At 35.8% G+C, this 20,274-nt stretch overlaps 2 protein-coding genes across 2 annotated transcripts; one reads left to right on the top strand and one right to left on the bottom strand.

The window, feature by feature from the left end:
• Window positions 1-215: 215 nt before the first annotated feature.
• Window positions 216-9,126, bottom strand: poglut1 (protein O-glucosyltransferase 1). The gene is made up of 11 exons (XM_059327659.1): window positions 9,026-9,126; window positions 8,461-8,551; window positions 7,019-7,162; window positions 6,725-6,860; window positions 5,792-5,913; window positions 4,616-4,675; window positions 4,412-4,511; window positions 4,093-4,151; window positions 2,932-3,099; window positions 2,713-2,769; window positions 216-1,847 (listed from the first exon to the last, which is right to left on the bottom strand). The coding sequence occupies exons 1-11, from the start codon at window positions 9,096-9,098 to the stop codon at window positions 1,691-1,693; spliced, it is 1,167 nt and encodes a 388-aa protein (XP_059183642.1). The 5' UTR covers window positions 9,099-9,126; the 3' UTR covers window positions 216-1,690.
• A 1,056-nt stretch (window positions 9,127-10,182) lies between these two features.
• LOC131962671 (calsequestrin-2-like) lies at window positions 10,183-19,533 on the top strand. The gene is made up of 11 exons (XM_059327658.1): window positions 10,183-10,491; window positions 13,632-13,716; window positions 13,920-14,020; window positions 14,929-15,037; window positions 16,427-16,500; window positions 17,489-17,619; window positions 17,693-17,738; window positions 17,824-17,878; window positions 18,252-18,352; window positions 18,435-18,509; window positions 19,144-19,533. The coding sequence occupies exons 1-11, from the start codon at window positions 10,249-10,251 to the stop codon at window positions 19,351-19,353; spliced, it is 1,230 nt and encodes a 409-aa protein (XP_059183641.1). The 5' UTR covers window positions 10,183-10,248; the 3' UTR covers window positions 19,354-19,533.
• The last annotated feature ends 741 nt before the right edge of the window (window positions 19,534-20,274 follow it).

A 20,274-nucleotide genomic window follows, 5' to 3' on the forward strand; every position in this document is an offset into this window, starting at 1 on the left:
ATTTATGAGAAAACTTTTTTTTCTTTAAAGATTTCATACATTCTTATTGGAAAAACACATAATATTGTGCAGGAGTGGGAGAAATTTAGGAGAAATCTACAAAATATAGTCAAATATACACAGAAATATTTGTTTTGGATGTTTTCTTTCCAGTATTCTGGGAGAAAATAAAATCTCAAAGCCTCAAAATCAACCAGTGCATTAAAAAAATGATGTTTTTAGTAAGGAACCAAATAGTTTATTGGCATAAAAACAAAAATGCTGCACAAGTCATGACAACAATCTGAATTTTCACACTCCACATCACAGCTTTTTGGTCCGATCCACCTCTAACAGTTCTTAATAGTGTAAAAAAATACACGTCCCATCGGTGAAAACCTGCTTGTTGACAGCACAATGTGAATACTACAACATATCCAACATTATCCTGCTTCGACTGTACATCATTTAACACCAAGACACAGTAAAAAGTGAAAAAACTTTTAGAACTACACATCAAAATACAAACTATGTTCTCTAAAATTATTATTGCTCGACGTTGGCACTTAGTGTGGAAAGAGATGTTGGCTGCAAATAACTATCTTGTGTTTTCAAGTTATTAAAAATGTAGACATTGGTATAATTATTGCAATAAACAAGTGAATTAAACAGTACATTGATGTTATGACACTGTAGTTCCCTCAGTTGTCCAGTAGAGGGAAGAGCAGCAGAACATTTGGACTTTTAGATGATTTTCCAGATAAAGAAACAGCAAATAAGGATTAAATGTGGTGCATATTACAGCTTTTTTAGAGCTAAAAATAGCCCTCCAGTAACAAATAACTGCATTAAATATGTAACAGCATGGATCAGTAACTTGTATTATTATTAGTGGATATTTAAGCAGCAGTAAAGAGTCAAAATCACATTTAAAAATTAAAGTTTTAGGTGCTCAGCTGCAGTGTTCAGAAGGGTAAAATTCTGTTTTTACTTCAGCAAAGGCACCAAACTTATCTTAAGGATATGCAGAATGATGCTCAAATACAAGTTTGAAGCAGAAATATTAATGAAAATCGGTGAGCAGCTCAGTCCAGGTGTGATTAATGTTACAAAAATCTGATTTTTAGCAATATAGTCGGTTATTTCCATACATTTGAGGCCTTATTGTTAGCATTTAGTGCTCCAAAACCACTTGATACTACATTTCCCATCATGCAATTTGACAGAAAGCTGTTTTTTTTTCAAACCATCCATGCATTATTGTTTTTAAACTCCATAATCCCATTTTTTAAAGGCTGAATTTTTATTTTAAATGGATATCTTAACCTGAAATAACCCTGATGACATCACTATGACATCACCAGGGTTGTTCATCCAGCCGTTTCCATGACAATTAAGGTGAATTTCAAAGTGTAAAAATATGTGAAGTGAAGCTTTAGAGCTCAGACAGATTTGCTGGTGAGTAAAAAAGAGCAGCCATGAAAAGAAAAGTTGTTTTTTTTAGAGGCAGGTGAGTGATAATTGGCGTTTGGCCCCCTAGTGGTGGCTGGAGGTATGGCAGCATCAACTCTAACCTACAGCTACGACTGTGTGACTCAGTAACATGAGACTAAAATACTGGAGGTGAGAAATAAAGCTTTAGACGAGCTACTTTTACATTCATGATGCAGTTTTCCTTCTCTACAGCTGCCGGCTGCTAAGCCCCGCCCCCTCATAGCTCCGTCCTGCTGGGCCGCTGGACGATCTGGTTGTAGCTGCTCCTCTTCTTGGGTTTGTAGGTGAGGAGGCGGCTGAAGTCGGTGAGGAGTCGCTCCCAGTAGCAGGAGACGTCTTCCATCCTCAGGTGGTGCAGGATGAACTCGTTCCCCCTGACAGGAAACAGGAAGTCAGACTGGCTGCACGGACAACAACCAACGAGATACTGAAGGGGAGTTTGGCTAATTTTTTTAGGGCGCTACCAACACGTTTAGCTGTGTTGCTCGTTCCATGAATGCATGATCTTTACAAGCTGATACCTCGCTGTAAAGGTGACTAATCAGGCTTTACAACCACATATAATACAACACCAATTAGTATTTATGAAGAGGAGAAATAATTGACCGAAATAACGTTTTCTGAGGATGGATGGATGGGTGGATGGATGGATGGATGGATGGATATATAGGTCATTTACGCCTAATTTTACGTCTTTTTTGGTCATTCGACTTTTTTGGGTCATTTTACATCTTTTTTTAGTAATTTTACGTGTTGATGAGTCATTTCACGTCTTTTGTTTAGTCATTTTACGTCTTTTTTTAGTAATTTTACGTCTTTTTTTTGGTCATTTTACGTCTTTTTTAGTCATTTTACGTCTTTTTTTCCTCCTGTGTCAAAGTCTGATAGTCCCATGGATAGATGGATAGATAGATAGATAGGTCATTTACGTCTTTTTTGGTCATTTGACTTTTTTTAAAGTAATTTTACGTGTTGCTGGGTCATTTTACATCTATTTATAGTCATTTTACCTCTTTTTTTTTGTAATTTTACGTCTTTTTTTAGTCATTTGACATCTTTTTTAGTAATTTTACGTCTTTTTTTTAGTAATTTTACGTCTTTTTTTTCTCCTGTGTCAAATTCTGTCAGTCCCATCCGAATTCCTGGATGGATGGACAGATGGACAGATGGACAGATGGACAGATAGATAGATAGATAGATAGATAGATGGATAGATGGATAGATAGTTAGATTAATTACCTGGTGGCGATCTCCTCTGCGACGGCATCGTTCTCTTTAACAAACTGCAGCAGCTCCCTGAGGAGACACAACATGTGAAGACACGTCAGAATATAATAAAATAAAAGATGTGCAGAGAGCTGGTGATGTCCTGCAGATTGATTTCTCATTAGTTAGACAGTTTGAGGTGGAGAATATAAACCAGAACCCTCCAGACTGGATCAGTGGTCCTGGTGGTACCTGAGGTCTGAGAGGTCCTGTCTTACGGGGACGTAGTGGACCCAGGGCTTCAGCTGAGGGTAGAAGAACTCCTGCCACTCATCTCCAACATGAAACACCAGAGAACCACAGAGGAAGAGATGTTTGAGACGGAAACTGGCGGCCACACCTCGGAAGTTAAATAAATATCTGAAGGACGAGAGAAGGACAGAGAGACGCTCGTAAAGCTGCTCATAAAGGAAGTTTTATAGAGCTTCATAAATCTGTCCAGAGAGCATCAGGGACAAAACTGGGACAAAAGTACAAGAAGAAAAGGCAAAATTACCAGGAAACAGTCAAAGTCACAAGAAAAGATGTCAAAAATTAACTGAAAAAAAGTCAAAATTACATGAAAAAAGGCAACGTTTACAAGAAAAAAAGTCAAAATTACCTGAAAAAAATTCAAAAATCACCCCCCCCAAAAAAGTCTAAATTACCTAAAAAAAGGGTCAAAATTACACGAAAAAGAAAAAAAGGAAAAATCATAAGAAAAAATGTCAAAAATTAACTGAAAAAAAGTCAAAATTAGCCAAAAAAAGTCAAACTTACAAGAAAAAAAGGAAAAATCATAAGAAGAAAGGATAAAAATTACCAGAAAAAAAGTCAAAATTACAAGAAAAAAATTACCAGAAAAAAGTCAAAATTACCTGGAATAAAAAGCTAAAATTACAAGAAAAAATTTCAAAATCAAAAGAAAAAATTTCAAAATTAGAACAAAAAAAGTCAAAATGACAAGACAAAAAATTATAATTACCTGCAAAAGGTAAAAATTACCTGGGGAAAAAAAGCTAAAATTACCTGGGAAAAAAGTAAAAATCACAAAAAAATGTCAAAATTACCTGAAAAGTAAAAAATCACAAGAAAAAAAATCTAAATTACCTTCCAAAAAAAACGTCAATATTACCTGAAAAAAAAAGCTAAAATTACAAGTAAAAAAAGTCAAAATAACATAAAAAACCCTGAAAAGTCAAAATCACAAGAAAAAAGGTAAAAATGACAAGAAATAAAGCCTTAAAGCCTTAAAGCCAGGCCTTGGAGTAGAATAAATATGTGAAGGACGAGAGGAGGACAGAGAAGCTCGTAAAGTTTTAATGGAGCTTCATAAAAGTGTCCAGAGAACATTAGAAACAGAACTCAGCTCACTTATATCTGCAGTGATCCACCAGAGGGATCTCTTTAGCCGGAGGTCTCCCCAACGTGTCCTAAACACACACACACACACACACACACACACACACACACACACACACACACACACACACACACACACACACACACACACACACACACACACACACACACACACACACACACACACAGTCAATAGAGTCAATAGAGAAGAGAAACCATACGGCTGCTGTTTGTCTCCTGATAAACAAAGCAAACAAAGACTCTGATAGATCTCTGATATGAGTCTATGAGGTTCCTCTGATTTCGCTCTGTGAGGTTCAGAGTCACTGACCTTCTCAGACTTCCAGGCCTGGTTCTTGGTGTACTCGGCGTCCACCAGATCTGGAGCGTCCCTGGACAGGAGGACCAGAGGGTCCCGCTCCGGACTGGTCCTGTCAGAGAGACGGAGGAGGTGTGGTGAGATTAAAGCTGAGGAACACGTTAAAAACATCAGGATTATTGTATATTATCCTCTAATTAAAGAGTCAGGACCCACCTGGAGCCTCTGAAGAATCCTCTGGACTCTTTCTTCTTCCACGGCCACTGAGCTGCAGACCTAAAACAATAAGGCACAAATAAATCAGAAACTTCACAGGCTGAGGCTGCAACATATTATTATTTAAATGCACAATATGTGTGTTTTTTTTTACTGCACCGGATGTTAGAAACAGAACAATAACAACTGGACTGTGGACTTAATTTTCCCTCTATTATTTTTTATTATTATTTATATATATATTCTATTGTGTCAAGCATGTTTTTGGTGGACTTAATTTTCCCTCTATTATTTTTTATTATTTTTATTTATTATTTTCTATTGTGTCAAGCATGTTTTTGGTGACTTAATTTCCCTCTATTATTATTATTTATTATTATTATTTTCTATTGTGTCAAGCATGTTTTTGGTGACTTAATTTTCCCTCTATTATTATTTATTATTATTATTTTTCTTTTGTGTGAAGCATGTTTTTGGTGGACTTAATTTTCCTTCAATTATTTTTTACTATTTTTTTTTTTTTTTTCCTTTGTGTCAATCATGTTTTTGGTGGACTTAATTTTCCCTCTATTATTATTTTTATTTATTATTTTCTATTGTGTCCAGCATGTTTTTGCTGGACTGTGGACTTAATTTTCCCTCTATTATTTTTTATTATTATTCATTTATTTATTTTTTCTATTGTTCTGTCTTCGTTTCCAATTTTATTACAAAAAAAAGGAGAAAATAATAGGTAAAATTAAGGGAAATCTAGAAACTTGAATCAGAATCCAGAAGCTGTGCCTAAAAATATTAATAAAAAATAAAGAATTACAATTCACTGGGACTCTCAATCAGGACAATAACAAAAGACAGAGTTTAAGATTCAGATGACTGATGACTAAAATCATTTATCCTATAAAATATATACTTAAAAACAACAGATTCCTAAAAAGTGTATTGTAAAAAGGCTTAAAACCTTTTAAAATGTCTGTATTTGTATTTTCTTGTTTGTACCAACTGTGTTTATAACTTGTACTTATTTTATTCTGCCTTCTTGACCAGGTCTCTCTAGAAAAAGAGATATTTTTATATATTTTTAAGTAAGAGAAGTATATATGTATCCACCGTTTGCAGAAGACACTCAGTTAAACATTAATGCCAATAAATAACAGAAATAAAGGTGTTTCGCTGTACTTTTTCAGGTCGTCCCTCATCAGGTCCCACCTCCCCAGGCCTGTGGGGTAAATGGGCCAGACAGCAGGTCCTCCTTCCCAAAACGTCCAGGCGGGATACATGATGTCCTGGTAGTCGGCCGTCTGCAGGAACCAATCAGAACCACGTTATAAAACCAGTTACTGCACTAAGAAACGGGTGTGTGTGTTTTTAAAAAAGCTGCTTTTACACCAGATCAGACAGGAAACAGAGCCTACAAGTGATTTCAGACTAAAAAATACACATTTACTCACACAAGAAAAAAAGTCAAAATGACCTGAAATAAATGTCAAACTTACAAGAAAAAACTGCCAAAATTACAATTACAAAAGCATAAAATTACAAGAAAAAAAGTCTAAATTACCAGATTTTTTTTTTCAAAATTAGATGAAAAAAAGTCAAAATTACAAGAAAAAGCGCCAAAATTACAAGAAAAAGCACCAAAATTACCTGAAAAAAAATCAAAATTACCAGAAAAAGTCAAAATGACCTGAAAAAAAGTCAAAATTACCAGAAAAAAGTCAAAATTACCAGAAAAAAAAGGTAAAAATGACCTGAAAAAGTCTCAAAATGACAAGAAAAATTGTCTAAATTACCTGAAAAAAAGGGCAAAATCAAAAGAGAAAATGTCAATAAAAAACCCTCAAAATCACAAGAGAGAATGTCAAAATTATCGGGAAAAAACTTAAAAATCACAATAAAAAAAAGCCAAAATTACAAGAAAAAACTGTCAAAATCACAAGAAAAAATGTCAAAAATTACCTGAAAAATGCTTCAAATCGCAATAATATCGTATCGTGACTCAAGTAGCAGGATAGAATTGGATCGTGGGGATTCCTTCCTCTAATATATGCATATATTTATACATATAATTACATATATTGTGTCTGTAGTGTCTGATGAGGAGACTCTGACCTTACTGAAGGAGAAGACGGGCAGCGTGGGCTGAACCCAGCTGGGGACCTGAGGATAATCTCTCACATTCACCACCATCTCCAGGTCAGGTAACCTGTCAATCACCTGCAGGATGAAGTGCTCCACGCCGCTGCACCTGGAACACACACACACACACACACACACACACACACACACTGGACTCATAAATACCGGATATATAATCTCTCCTGGAACCATCAGACTTGTTATTCCTGCAGAAAAGTAAAAATAAATCTGATTTAGAGCGTGCATCAGGTGGTTTTGTGTCCTCACCTGGCAGGAAACATGCAGTTGTGTTCCCGGTAGAGTTTGTGTCCGATCACCTGGTAGTGAGTCCCCACGCCTCTCTGAACCGTCGCAGCCATCAGGTCCTCAGAGATTCTCCCTTTAAAGGGACGCAGGTCGTCCTGCAGGACGCTGAGGCACAAATACACAGCATGAAATCAATGATTTAATAAATTAACCTGCAGAGAGAAGCTGCACACACAGTTTCTGAGTGTCTTTAGATAAAACATGCATAAAGGTATATTAGCAAGTTTATTGTTGCAGGATAATTAGTTGGCTTCAGGTTCTGCAATTTAGGGGAAATTTAAGGGAACCTGAAGTTGTTTTTTGTACCTCTTACTGTTATGAAAGCCTGTTAGACATTACACAGAGTCTTCCTGCTGTCTGAGACACACTTTTTAGATTTGTTAAAGCTTTATTCTAATTGTCAAAATGACATTTTATTGCTTTTATCGCAGCTTTGTCCCTATGTGGACCGCTTCAGACCAGGTCTAGATTTAAAAAAAAGAGGCTAAAGTCTCTTTAAACAGTTTCTGATTTGTGCATGCTTTATTGTATTTGTGAAAATGCAATAAATGCAGATTTATGACCGGCTTTTTTCATACGTGGACCACATTAGACCAGGTCCAGATGGAAAACCACTTTACATATACTGTTCAAATATTGACTAGGTGATTTTAGAGAGGCTAAAGTCTCTTTAAAACACATTTCCTGGTTTGTGCATGCTTTATTCTGTTTGTGAAAAAGCAATAAAGGCAGATTTTACTGCTTTTATCCCAGCTTTTTCCATACGTGGGCCATTTTAGACCAGGTCCCGATAGAAAACCTCTGTACCTAGACTTCTCAAATCTGGACTAGATTATCTCAGAGAGGCCAAAGTCTCTTTAAAACAGAGTTTCTTATTTGCACAAGCAATATTCTATTTGTGACAATGCAATAAATGCAGATTTCCCGACTTTTTTTCATACGTGGACCACATCAAACCAGGACTATATGGAAAACCACTTTACATATACTGTTCAAATCTGGACTAGGCGATTTTAGAGAGGCTAAACACTCTTTGAAATACAGCTGCTGATTTGTGCATGCTTTATTCTATTTGTAAAAAATGCATTAAGGCAGATGTTAAAGTTTTAATCCCAGTTTTTTTCATATGTGGGCCACTTTAGACCAAATCTGGATGGAAAACCTCTGTACCTAGACTGCTCAAATCTGGACTAGATTATCTCAGAGAGGCCAAAGTCTCTTTAAAACACAGTTTATTATTTGCACAAGCAATATTATATTTGTGACAATGCAATAAAGGCAGATTTTTCATGTGAAAAAAGCAGTCAAATCTGCCAGCTACAGCCTCGCTCATTCATCTAACCTCTGTTAGTTTGGAGAAATCTCAGCTACAATAATAGAGGAGAAGGTTTTTTTGTTTTCACCTCAGGTGGCAGCTGCAGTTGGCGGAGCTGCAGGGTGTGTGAACCTTCACAGCATCAGAAATCTTCTCTTTAATCTTCTCCCACTGCTGGCCTGCAAACAAGAGAGAAAAATGGTGTAAAAACTGCATTTTAAATTGGATTAATGGTTTAATTCAGCTACATGTCGTGAGTGTGATTAACCTGTTGGTGGAACAAGGCTAGTGGGTCATAAAGGAGCAGCTCAGTGTCTTAATCCTGCATTTCACTTCTTTAAATCACATGAAATCAACATGCAGCTGCAGCAGAAACACTCTGAGTGACTTTAACTGAATAAATACAGAACATTTAGTGCAGATTAGCTGCAGATAACCTGCTACACAAACACCCGTCCGCTTTAATAAATATAACTATTTATAGAAGTCGTTTTCTGCAAAGTTTCTGCAGAAACACAATGAATGCAAACTGTGAATTAGCACAGTTAGCTTCGTTGAGCAGATACAGCGAAACTTAATGCAGCAACGTCCTCATACCGCTTTTAAATGCGGTTTTTATGAGTTGTGTTAATAGTTTAAATGTGTATTATTACCTGAAGCTGGAACAAAACATAAAACACAAAGTTGTAACAGAGTTAAAAGCCTCCAGAGCCAAACGCGCTCCATGTTTCCCTCGATCCTCCAGCGCTGTCTGAACAAAGCGGCGATCTGTGATCTGCTGCTCTGGTCTGACTCCGTCATTACGGTAATGCGCACACTGAAATTCACTTACAAATTACCGTAATGTTTAGAAGACGAGCCCAAAATTGGAAAACTTATAGATATCACCATGAAACTTCCCCAGTTTGTTATTTACATTAAGGCAATATATTTTGCATTACCAGTTTTTTGAAGTGTTATGTTTATATATGCAAATGTACACTAAATATGAGCTTATTTGAATATATTTCCAGGTCATAAATCTGAACATTGGATAAAACAAACTTCAAACTCATTATTTTATTTTGTTGATATATTATTTTATTTTTTTCCACACAATGTATTTGGATATCTCGTTTTATTGTTTCATAACTCAGAAAATAGCCAAAAAGAAATAATTGATCATGTTTTTAGAAACAAAATGCTTTATAAATCAGGGACCTGAAGTAAAGATTCAAGAAATAAAAAATAATTGAGAAAAAATAATTTCATACATTCTTAATGGAATTATTATTATTATTATCATTATTATATTATTATTATTATACTACTATATATTTTTATCATCATCATTATTATTATCATTGACATTTTATTTATATATACATACATTTTATTACTGCTTTCTCTCTTTATAATAATTATAAAAATACATTTAATTCATATAGAGCTTCATAAGGTACTCAGAGACACTTATATTAAGAAAGAGTGTAAACAAAAATGGTATTAAAAAACCAGAAACAACAAATAAAGGCAGTACGAGTGTATTTGTTTCCTTCGTTCTGTTTTCCTCTCTGCATGAAACACTTTAGATCAACTGTGTTGTTTGCAAAAATGTTAAATAAATAAATAAATAAATGTGATGATTTGCTGATTAAGTGGCTGATGAAACAGTTCCTCTGGGCTCATTTATGAATTCATGTCAAGGACATGATTACATATGAGAAGAAAGAGAAAAAAAGAGGCTCTCCGGGGAGATCTGGGGCCGTGAGACTGAGTGACGGAGAGAGGAGGAGACAGGAGAAAGGTGCAGAGGAGAATATTTCATATCTGCCAGAGAATCTGCACATCTTGTTGGGTTCTTTTGAACTTTATTGTGTCCTGAAAGCGTCTCATCATGCAGCAGCTGTGTCTCTCCGTGCTGTCGGGCCTCCTGCTCCGCCTGGTGATCTTCTGCAGCGCTGAAGAAGGTCTGGAGTTCCCAAACTTCGACGGGAAGGACCGAGTGCTGGACATCCACGAGAGAAACTACAAGAAGGCTCTGAAGAGGTTCGATCTGCTGTGTCTGTTCTACCACGAGCCGCTGAGCGCCAACAAAGGCCTGCAGAAGAGGTTCCAGATGACCGAGCTGGTGCTGGAGGTCAGGAGGACACTTAAAGTGATGATATATAAAGAAAAAATATGCAATTTAAGTTCATGCATGCTGTAAAAAGGTGTAATTCAGCTTTATACGTTTACTTCTACTTGAACTTTACTTGAGTTTTTCCATTTTGTGCAACTTTATACTTCTATTCCACTGAATTTAGAGGCAAAAATTGAACTTTTTTAGTCCACTACATTTATCTGAGGTCGAGATTTAACATAAAAACATGTGATTTATGTAAAATCATTACACACAAAATGTCTATTCTGGGACATAAAACAACTAGAAAGAGATGTAAATTATAAAAAAGTTGCACCAAACTAGCAAAAACAACATAAATAGACTGTAAAGAGGAACAAATCAGCTAAAAATAGGTGCAAATTACAAAAAAAAGATGCACAAAATGTCCCAAAAAAAGAGACTTGTACTTGTACTTTACTTAAGTATTTCTATATTTTATGCAACTTTATACTTCTACTTCACTACATTTTAGAGGTAAATATTGAACTTTTTACTCCACTTCATTTATCTGACAGCTTTAGTTACTTTTTAGGACGAGATTTAACACAAAAAACAGCTTAAACAAATGCATCAATAAAAAAAATCTAATAATATATTTAGAATATATAAAACAATCTGCATAACGAGTACTTTTACTTTTGATGCTTTAAGTACATTTTGATTATTTTGTACTATAAATTCAGTAAGTTTTGATTGCAGGACTTCTAAACTGGACTGTTAAAATAATTATTTACAATTAAGTTGATATATTATTTTATTTTTATTTTGTTTAACTATCAAAATCAAAAGATATTACATTTAGTAACGTGCTAAATATATAGCAACACACACTCAGGTCTGCAGCCACACACACACACACACACACACACTCAGGTCTGCAGCCACACACACACACACACACACACTCAGGTCTGCAGCCACACACACACACACACACACACACACACACACTCAGGTCTGCAGCCACACACACACACACACACACACACACACACACACACACACACAGGTCTGCAGCCACACACACACACACACACACTCAGGTCTGCAGCCACACACATACACACACACACACACACACACACACACACACACTCAGGTCTGCAGCCACACACACACACACACTCAGGTCTGTAGCCACACACACACACACACACACACACACACACACAGGTCTGCAGCCACACACACACACACACACACACACACACACACACACACACTCAGATCTGCAGCCTCACACACACACACACACAGACACACACACACACACACACACACACACACACACACATTCAGGTCTGTAGCCACACACACACACACACACACACTCAGGCCTGCAGCAAAACACACACACAGGTCTGCAGCCACACACACACACACACACACACACACGTATTGAACATGTGTTGTGGCATAATTCCCCCTCATATATCTTAAAAAATCTGATTGTTGCATAAAAACTTTTCAATAATCAGAAGCTCAGATCTCCGCAGGTCAGACCTGCAGACTCGAACCTGTCATAACAAGTCATCTAGTGTCCCTGAACGCCTCATTCTTCTTCTCCTGTCTGCTTAAAGCTTCACAGCTGTCACACATCCACCTTCTCTCTCTCTCTCTCTCTCTCTCTCTCTGTGTTTTAATCCCATTATGTGGCTCCTCTGTGGTTCAGGGATCTTTTCTAGGTCGTTCTGTTAATTATAGCTCGTCCCAAAACTCCTCACTATCCGGCTGCAGGATGGAAATAAGTGCATGTTCTCCTGCATCCTGTCAGAGATCACTGCTGCACGCCTCAATGTCTCCTTTCATGCACAGGAACAGAAACAGCGTTACTCTTCTAAATCTGTTTTTCTTCCTCGAGAGCTGAGAGGAAAGCAGTTCTGACTCACAGCTTCCCTCCAACAGGAAAACTCCACAGGGGGCTTTTAGCATGCACACACTAACAGAAACACACACACACACTAACAGAAACACACACACACTAACAGAAACACACACACAGAGTCGGCTCAGATCAGCAGCGTGCGGTGCAGAGTGGAGGGTGTTTTGATCCGTGGAGTTTATTTAGAGTCAAGGTGATTTCAGAGAGTCTTTTTAAGGATCAGACGGTGAAAACTGCAGCTTTAACCTGGATTTTGCAGCTTTAAATCTTGATTTACTGGAAGTTTTATCAGACTACATCTCTGCTTCCCAAATATGTAATAGCCTCGTCACTCATTGCTGCCACAGAGGAGGTTTTTACATTTAAATTTATATTTTTTGTCTATATTTTGGAGCTGATCTGAGCCGACTTTCTTCAGGTCTGAGCTCTCTGTGCTCTTATAGCTTCATGAGTTTCATGTTGAGCTTGATATTGTAGAGAATTCAAAAGAAAAACAGACCAGAGGAGGTCAAACTTTGCAGCATTTCACAAGAAAAAAAGTCAGAAAACCTTTTTTCTCACCCAGTTTATTTCCTCCCCCTCCACCTAAGAGTCTATATATTACATTAACATAATGCACAGACATATGCCATTATCTGCACAGTGCAAATATAAAAAATTTTAACTTGAAAACTTTTGCATTTGCACAGCTCCTTCCTTCATTTAATAAACTTCATATTTGTGCATATTGTTTCTACTGTTAATATTATTAAATATTTATTGCATGTACTACATGCACTCTAATTTATCACACATAGAGGTGGAAAGTAACATTTACTCAAGTATTTCCATTGTATGTAACTTCATACTTCTACTCCACTACATTTAGAGGTAAATATTGAACTATTTACTCCACTACAGTCGAGATTTAACACAAAAAACATGATGAAAAGTGAAAAAGAAAAAACCAACAATATTAAAAAACAGAAAACCATATTTTAAATAACAATGATGACTATACTAATAGCAATAATAATAAAAACAAAAATTATACTAATAATTATAATAATAACAAAGATAATAATAATAATAGCTGTTTTTTCTGATTGAACTACTTGCCATAATTTAAATCTATATTTCAGTACTTTTCCTGGAGGCGTAGGGTCCTTAAAAGGACTTTTTTTTTACATCCTGTCCTGTAATATTCTAGAGATGATAATAATTTCTGACTGATGTTTGTGTGTGTGACTGTCAGCTCACAGCTCAGGTCCTGGAGAACAAAGACATCGGTTTCGGGATGGTGGACGCTCAGAAGGACAACAAGGTGGCCAGGAAGCTGGGTGAGACTCTTTATCTGGATCTCTGCTGCAGAACTCTGCAGGCTGAGGCTCTGAATCTGGTTTTACTTTAATATCTCATAATCTCATGTAGAGTCTTCTCCTGTGGGAGACTTTGCTTCGTCCAAAAGAGTCACAAATGTACTCCAACTATAAATGCTGTAGTGTTTTATTAACAGTCATGTATTAATCTGTGCTGTGATCAGGTCTGGAGGAGGTCGGCAGTCTGTACGTGTTCAAAGACGACCGAGTCATCGAGTTTGATGGAGAACTCTCAGCAGACACTCTGGTGGAGTTCCTGCTGGACGTGAGGGGCAATATTTCTGATATTTTTAAAATGATTTTAGTAGGATTATTCTTTTCCCTTTTATTATTATTATTATTATTATAAATAATATTTATTATTTTAAGTATGACTTTCTGTTTTTTATTATTATTATTATTATATTATTATATTTTTATCTTTATTATTATTATTATTATATTTTTTATTATTTTATTCGGATTCTTCTTCTTTTTTCCTTCTTTTTTATTACTATGACTATTATTATTATTATTGTATGTATATATTATTATGAATTATTATTGTAATTATGGTTTTCTGTTTTTTCAATTTATTATTATATTTTTATCTTTATTATTATTATACTTTTTAAAATTATTTTATTAGGATTATTATATTATAATTATTATACTATTTTTATTATTTTCTTTTTTATTATTTAATCCATTCATTATTTAATGTATTTATTATTATCATTATTATTATTACTGTGCTACTTTTATTATTATTTTCTTCTTTTTATTATTATTATTATTATTATTATTATTAATTATTGTTATTATTATTTTATATATATTTTCATGTGTTATTTTGGAAGCCCTTAAGAGACAAAAATCCTCAAGCAATTAGCAGCTGCAGCCTCATTAGAAAACATGTAAATTACATATTTGGATTCATTTTCTTCTGGCAGTATTTTAATATTAATTAATATTAATTATGTTAGGGCCCCCAGTAAGTGTGTTTATGCATATTTATACCCTAACATTCGAAAACTTTGCACTCTAATGGCAAGATTTGGACCTAAATCAATCCCCAATATGTTGGTTTTCAGCAGAATAAAAGGTGTTTGTGGTCTCAGTTCCTCTTTAAGAACCCGTTGAACCTTTTGTGACAGCAGAACCCTCCCTCTCCTGCTCTGCTGCCCCCTACAGGTGCTGGAGGACCCGGTGGAGATGATCAACAACGCCATGGAGCTGAGAGCCTTCGAGAGGATGGAGGAAGATATCCGCCTCATCGGATACTTCAGAGGAGAAGATTCATGTTAGTTCACCAACAAACACTTTAATTAATTTAATTTATCACACAGAGGTGGAAAGTAACTGAGTACATTTACTCAAGTATTTACATTTCATTCTTCTCCTTCTACATTAAGAGGCAAATATTGTGCTTTTTACTTCACTAGTCGAAATTAAACACACAAAAAATATGAAAAGTAGTGAATTAATCACAATTCATCACGATAGATTAATTCACAATAATAACAAATAATAATACAGATAATAATAATAAAAAAGATAAAAGTATAATAATAATAATAATTAAAAAAAACATAAAACCATACTTAAAATAATAACGATAATAGCAATAATAATAATAATAAAAGATAAAATAATAATAATAATTTAAAAAACTTACAAACATACTTAAAATAATAATAATAATGATTATAATAGCAATAATAATATATATAACATATATATATAACTAAAAAAGTAATAATAACAATAAAGATAAAAGTATAATAATAATAAAAACAGAAAACCATATTAATGTAAAATAATAAGAATGATTATAATAATCAAAAAATAATAATAATAAAATATAAAATAATAATGATAATAATAATAGTAATAATAATAATAATAATAATGAGAAAAGAAAGAGAAGCATCCTAATTAAATAATAATAAAATAGTTTTGCATGCAGGACTTGTACTGCAGTAGAGTAATCTGACAGTGTGTATTAGTACATGTACTGCAGTAATCTGACAGTGTGTATTAGTACATGTACTGCAGTAATCTGACAGTGTGTATTAGTACTTGTACTGCAGTGGAGTAATCTGACAGTGTGTATTAGTACTTGTACTGCAGTAATCTGACAGTGTGTATTAGTACTATTACTGCAGTAATCTGACAGTGTGTATTAGTACTATGACTGCAGTAATGAATGGGTTAAAGCTGCTCCAGTGATGTTAATGGGATGTGGAGGCTAATGGAGCCACATCACCATGAAGGGACCTGGTTCCAGACGCTGGGCCCCCTGAGAGCCTTTATATAGCTTCTAGTTCTCCCTCTAATAGGTCAAACTGCAATTATAGTTCCTGTGTGAAAAGAAGAAGATGCTATCTGCTCCAGTATGACAGTTTCATTATGAGGCTGTTCCTGGGCTCTGACCTTGTTGTGAGCAGCGTTACAGGCGTATAAAAGTGCATTAAAGGAGACTTTGTTACTGTGTGAGACACCAGAGGCATGATGGGAAAGAGAATGAGGCGGGAGGCTTCGGCTGCTTGTCTCTCTCATCACATCCTGTAGATTTAAGACTCGGGGTGTGAGCAGACTGACAATCATAAAGTTTCACACTTTACTTTCTGCCAGTTCATCATCAATCTCTCTCTGTCTCTTTGTCTCTCTGTTTCTCTGTTTCTCTCAGACTACAAAGCTTTCCAGGAGGCCTCGGAGCGTTTTCAGCCCTACATCAAGTTCTTTGCTACATTTGATAAATCTGTAAGTCCTCTTATACATAACAAAATACTCATTTGCATTTAAAGCGTCCAAATCGTCTTTTTATTCCTCTCACGTACACACTGTTTGTAGAAGCCGAGAGTCAGACAAGAAGATGGATATTATAAGAAAATATGCCTTAAAGCTGCATTCTTTCTAATGGCCAGCAGGGGGCGACTGCACTACAGTTAACAGTAAAGACACAAATTGAGCAAAAAACAAATAAAAAGACCAAAAAAAACCCCCACAAATTGACCAAAAAAAGACACAAATTGACCAATGAAAGACACAAAATGACCGAAAAAGACATAGAATGGTCTAAAAAGGAACAAATTGACCAAAAAAAGACACAAATTGACCAAAAAATGACACAAATTGACCAAAAAAGACACAAATCGACCAAAAAATGACACAAAGTGACCAATTAAAGACACAAAACATTTGCTACATTTGATAAAACTGTAAGTCTTGTCGACATAAGAAAATACATATTTGCAAGCTTCCAAATCTAATAAACCCACTTTTTATTCCTCTTACAAACACAAAAGACCAAAATAGACGTTAAAAGTACAAAAAAAAAACACAAATTGAACAAAAAAAGATGTAAGATTACCAAAAATAGGAGACAAATTGACCAAAAAAAGACACAAATTGATCAAAATAAGACACTAAATTAACAATATTGACGTAAAATGACCATAAAAGACACAAATTGACCAAAAAATACGTAAAATGACCAAAAAAGATACACATTACACTGTCACATTACACTGCCACCTGCTGACCAAAGGACATTACTGCAGCTTTGTTTATTTGATGCAAACTCACTGATTCACTTTTTCTTTTATGCCACATTTCAACATTTTGCTTCATGGTTTTAGGGACGATCTCTTGGTTAGAAGCAGTGACTCTCTTCCACCATGTGTTAATGAGCTTTAGAGCTAAAACCAGTCAGAGGGTCTCATGATGAACTGGTCTGTTTATGCTCCAGGTAGCCAAACATCTCTCCCTGAAGATGAACGAGGTGAATTTCTACGAGCCGTTCATGGAGGAGCCGGCCATCCTGCCGGGCAGACCTCTGTCAGAGCTGGACATCGTCGAGTTCGTCACGCAGCACAGAAGGTTCATCACATTTACACCTTTTACTGGATATTTAAACTGTAGAAACCTGGTTAAACTTTCCTTCTCTCCACAGGGCCACTCTGAGGAAGCTCCGGGCTGAGAACATGTTTGAAACCTGGGTGAGTCGGCTCCCTAAAACTATCCTGCACACATGCATTTTAATAGAATTTAAGCTGATTTGAGGTGAACTTTTTTAATTCCTAGGAGGACGACATGGATGGAATACATATCGTAGCGTTTGCAGAGGAGGAAGATCCAGGTCTGAGCTTTTCCCCTTTTCATTTAGCAGATTAATCCAAATCTATTTTTTATTCCTCTCACGTACACACTGTTTGTGGAAGCCAAGACAAGAAGATGGATATTATAAAAATACATACATAGATACATAGAATGAGCAAAAAAAGACAAATTGACCAATAAAAGACACAAAATTACCAAAAAATGACCAAAAAACACACAAAATTACCAAAAAATGACAAAAAAAGACATAAATTGACCAAAAAATGACCAAAAAAGACACCAAAAAATGCTTTCTGTTCGAGGGGAACTTTCACTTTTCGATTGGTGAAAAAGAAGAAAAATTCTAGTTTTCTATAATTCTCTCACAGTGAGCTCTGGTTTCTCTTCCTCAGACGGCTACGAGTTCCTGGAGATCCTGAAAGACGTAGCGAGAGACAACACCAACAACCCGGAGCTGAGCATCGTCTGGATCGACCCGGACGACTTCCCTCTGGTTCGCCTCATCTTCAGCTTTTCATTTATAACAAGAGGTTAAAAAAGTTGTTTTTTAATTTTGGGTTTCTCGCCTCTTTCAGCTGACAACCTACTGGGAGAAAACCTTCAAGCTGGACCTGTTCAGGCCTCAGATCGGTGTCGTAAACGTCACAGATGTGAGTTCTGGTGTAATGTTTTCTTTTTATGGCAATTTTACATCTTTTTCGGTCATTTATTGTTTTTTTTGTCATTTTAAGTTTTATTTGGTTTTTTTAAACATTTTTTATGGGTGATTTAACATCTTTTTTGGTCATTTTAAGTTTTTTTTCCGGTCATTTTGTGTCCTTTTTTGGTAATTTTTGGTAATTTTGGGTCTTTTTTGTCTTTTCACATTTTTTGGGGTAATTTTAAGTGTTTCTTTGGTCATTCTATGTCTTATTTGGTCATTTAACATTTTTTGGGGGTGTCATTTAAAGTCTTTTTTGGTCATTTTGATCTTTTTTTGTCATTTTGTGTCTTTTCTGGTCATTTTCACATTTTTTTCCGTCATTTTGTGTGTTTTTTGGTAATTTTAAGTCTTTTCTCGGTCATTTCGTGTCCTTTTTTGGTAATTTTAAGTCTTTTTTTGTCTTTTCACATTTTAAGGATTTTTTTGGGTCATTTTATGTCTTTTTTTGGTCATTTCACATTTTTTGGGTAATTTTCATCTTTTTTTCGGTCATTTTGTGTCGTTTTTGGTCATTTGAAGTCTTTTTTCGGTCATTTTGTGTCTTTTTTTGAACGCTCACCTGGACCTCCTTTGTGTTTCAGGCGGACAGCGTGTGGCTGGACATGTCCAACGACGAGGACCTGCCCACGCCGGAGGAGCTGGAGGACTGGATCGAGGACGTCCTGTCCGGGAGGGTCAACACGGAGGACGACGACGAGTTTGCAGACGACCAGGAGAACCCCGACAGCTTCTTCCCCGAGGACGGCTACGAGAGTCGTGACCCCGACGAAGAAGACGACAGCGACGACTGACCTGAACGCCAGGGGGGGCGGGGCTTCAAATAAGATACAGGGAAATTAAAAACAAAGGTGTTGTCTCCTCAGAAAGACACTCTGTAGACTGTTTAAATAGTAGAAGTGATTAAAGGTCGTCATGTGAAATGTGTGGCTCAGTTTTTTATAAAGTTAGCACAGAGTCTGAAGCAGAAACTCTCCAACAAGGGTCGAGATATCAGCACACAAAGAAAGACACAAAATGACAAAAATAGACGTAAAAAGACCAAAGGAGGCTAAAAATTGACCAAAAAAGACACAAAATAACCAGAAAAGACGCAAATTGACAAAAAAGAGACAAATTGACCAAAAAAAGACACAAATTGACCAAAGAAGACACAAATTGACCCAAAACAAGACACAAATTGACTAAAAAAGACACAAATTGACCAAAAAAAGACACAAATTTACCAAATAAATAACAAAATGACCAAAAAAAGGCACAAATTGACCAAAAAAGGACACAAATTGACCCAAAAAAAGACAAAAAATTCCCAAAATAGACATAAAATGACCACAAAAAGACATAAAATTCCTAAAGACTTCTCTCCATTTTCTCTCTTTTTGTTGTTGTTGTTTTCTCTCTCCTTCTTCTTCTCCTGTTTACTGACTACTGGATTACACACAGGATTTCCACTTTGAAATGAAATTTAGCGCATAAAACGCTTGAAAAGTTCGTATATCGTTGTGTTTGAAATTTTCCATACCGCGGACGGGACACAGGACCACTGCAGGTGTGAGTGTGTGTGTGTGTGTGTGTGTGTGTCTCCCCTCATTAGCAGCGTCCAGGCTGAAGCTGAAGACAGCAGATTGGCACATTTTCTCCCCCAGTCAACAAGCGTTTTCACCTTGAATTATTCAAACGCCGGTGAATAATTCACCATCATTATGTCTGCTAAG

This window comes from Centropristis striata, chromosome 24 (assembly GCF_030273125.1).
Source record: "Centropristis striata isolate RG_2023a ecotype Rhode Island chromosome 24, C.striata_1.0, whole genome shotgun sequence".
NCBI classification, from domain to species: domain Eukaryota; kingdom Metazoa; phylum Chordata; class Actinopteri; order Perciformes; family Serranidae; genus Centropristis; species Centropristis striata.

Bases quoted from the DNA above. Each gene is read 5' to 3' on its own strand.
- poglut1 (XM_059327659.1), bottom strand. From the start codon at position 9,098: ATGGAGCGCGTTTGGCTCTGGAGGCTTTTAACTCTGTTACAACTTTGT. The intron at 7,163-8,460 runs GTGAAAACAAAA...TTTGTGCCTCAG, and splicing joins AACTGCAGCTGCCACCTGAG to CGTCCTGCAGGACGACCTGC. The intron at 6,861-7,018 runs GTGAGGACACAA...TGTGTGTTCCAG, and splicing joins AACTGCATGTTTCCTGCCAG to GTGCAGCGGCGTGGAGCACT.
- LOC131962671 (XM_059327658.1), top strand. From the start codon at position 10,249: ATGCAGCAGCTGTGTCTCTCCGTGCTGTCGGGCCTCCTGCTCCGCCTG. The intron at 14,021-14,928 runs GTGAGGGGCAAT...TGCCCCCTACAG, and splicing joins TGGTGGAGTTCCTGCTGGAC to GTGCTGGAGGACCCGGTGGA. The intron at 17,739-17,823 runs GTGAGTCGGCTC...TTTAATTCCTAG, and splicing joins AGAACATGTTTGAAACCTGG to GAGGACGACATGGATGGAAT.